This window comes from Sinocyclocheilus anshuiensis, unplaced genomic scaffold, assembly GCF_001515605.1.
Source record: "Sinocyclocheilus anshuiensis isolate Anshui unplaced genomic scaffold, SAMN03320099.WGS_v1.1 scaffold1096, whole genome shotgun sequence".
NCBI classification, from domain to species: Eukaryota; Metazoa; Chordata; class Actinopteri; order Cypriniformes; family Cyprinidae; genus Sinocyclocheilus; species Sinocyclocheilus anshuiensis.
The window spans coordinates 473,021-474,115 of NW_015548251.1; the positions used below are offsets into that span (position 1 = coordinate 473,021).

The following is a 1,095-nucleotide window of genomic DNA, read 5'->3' on the forward strand; positions in this document are numbered from 1 at the left end:
ATTGAAGGGGGTCTGAATACTTTCCGTACCCACTGTATATGTCTTAGTGTATTTGGAAAATGATAATTGTATGTGTACAGGTACATTAAACTTTTTGGGGGGATTGAAGTTTTAATGAAAATCTAATTCTTAATCTGAAAATGATGTTCACATATTTAGAATATGATCATTTATGTTTGAAATGTTTTACTTTAAAAGTCCTTTTTGAGCTTTTAAAGTTAGACAATTTCCTCTTTTTCAGGTAAGACACAATGTGCGGCAACATTTCCTGGGCTCAGCCACGCTCAAGCTCATCTATGATGTGATCACATGGTTCAGCACGCAGATGGCCATTTGTTACACTGTTGTGCCATTTGTACTGCTGGCAGTGGGGCCTTCACTGAAGTTTTATAGGTCAGTAATACATTTGCACCAGTATGTGAGCATTCCAGGGCAGGCCCTAATGTCTCTGACTCCAGCCATTACGGATTCACCTCCACTGACTGACGATCAATATGCAACAGGCTCTTTCAGATTGTTTATGAGCGAGCTTTGGTGATAAAACATTAATAAAGAAGTGAAACGCTTTAAAGAGCAGGTCAGAAAGTCATCGCAAATCCACCTGCACCACTGTGCTGTTGCTGAGAGTCATTAGCAGAAGATGTGAAGCTGACAGGTAATGCGAGGCTGATTTTATTTCTGCTCACTGCTTCATTCATTAGACGGCTTTACAGGCCTGAGTCTGGTGACACTTTATGAGCTGGCAGAGGACCATTTATTTCACAGCATCTGCTGAGATAAAAGAAATCTATGATGGTCATTTGTTGGAGTAGTGCTGTTAAATGAGTCTGCCTGAAGAACACATAAAGCATTTTCATTAAAGAGAGAGAATTAGGTATTAGGAATTAGGCTGTGGGAGCTCAGACCAGGAAAGAGTAAATGTGACCCTGGACCACAAAACCTTAAGTCGCTGGGGTATATTTGTAGCAATAGACAAAATTACATTGTATGGGTCAAAATTATTGATTTTTCTTTTATGCCAAAAATCATCAGGATATTAAGTAAAGATCAAGTTCCATGAAGATATTTTGTAAATTTTCTACCGTAAATATATCA

The 1,095-nt window shown here is 38.5% G+C and overlaps 1 protein-coding gene across 1 annotated transcript in view; it reads left to right on the forward strand.

Annotated features, from left to right (window-relative positions):
* Positions 1-1,095, forward strand: part of LOC107655319 (membrane-bound O-acyltransferase domain-containing protein 2-like) — a 73,133-nt gene that overhangs the window by 67,890 nt on the left and 4,148 nt on the right. Inside the window, exon 12 of the mRNA XM_016442780.1 lies at positions 242-393. Within this exon, the coding sequence (XP_016298266.1) occupies positions 242-393 (152 nt within the window). The remainder of the gene's footprint in view (positions 1-241; positions 394-1,095) is intronic.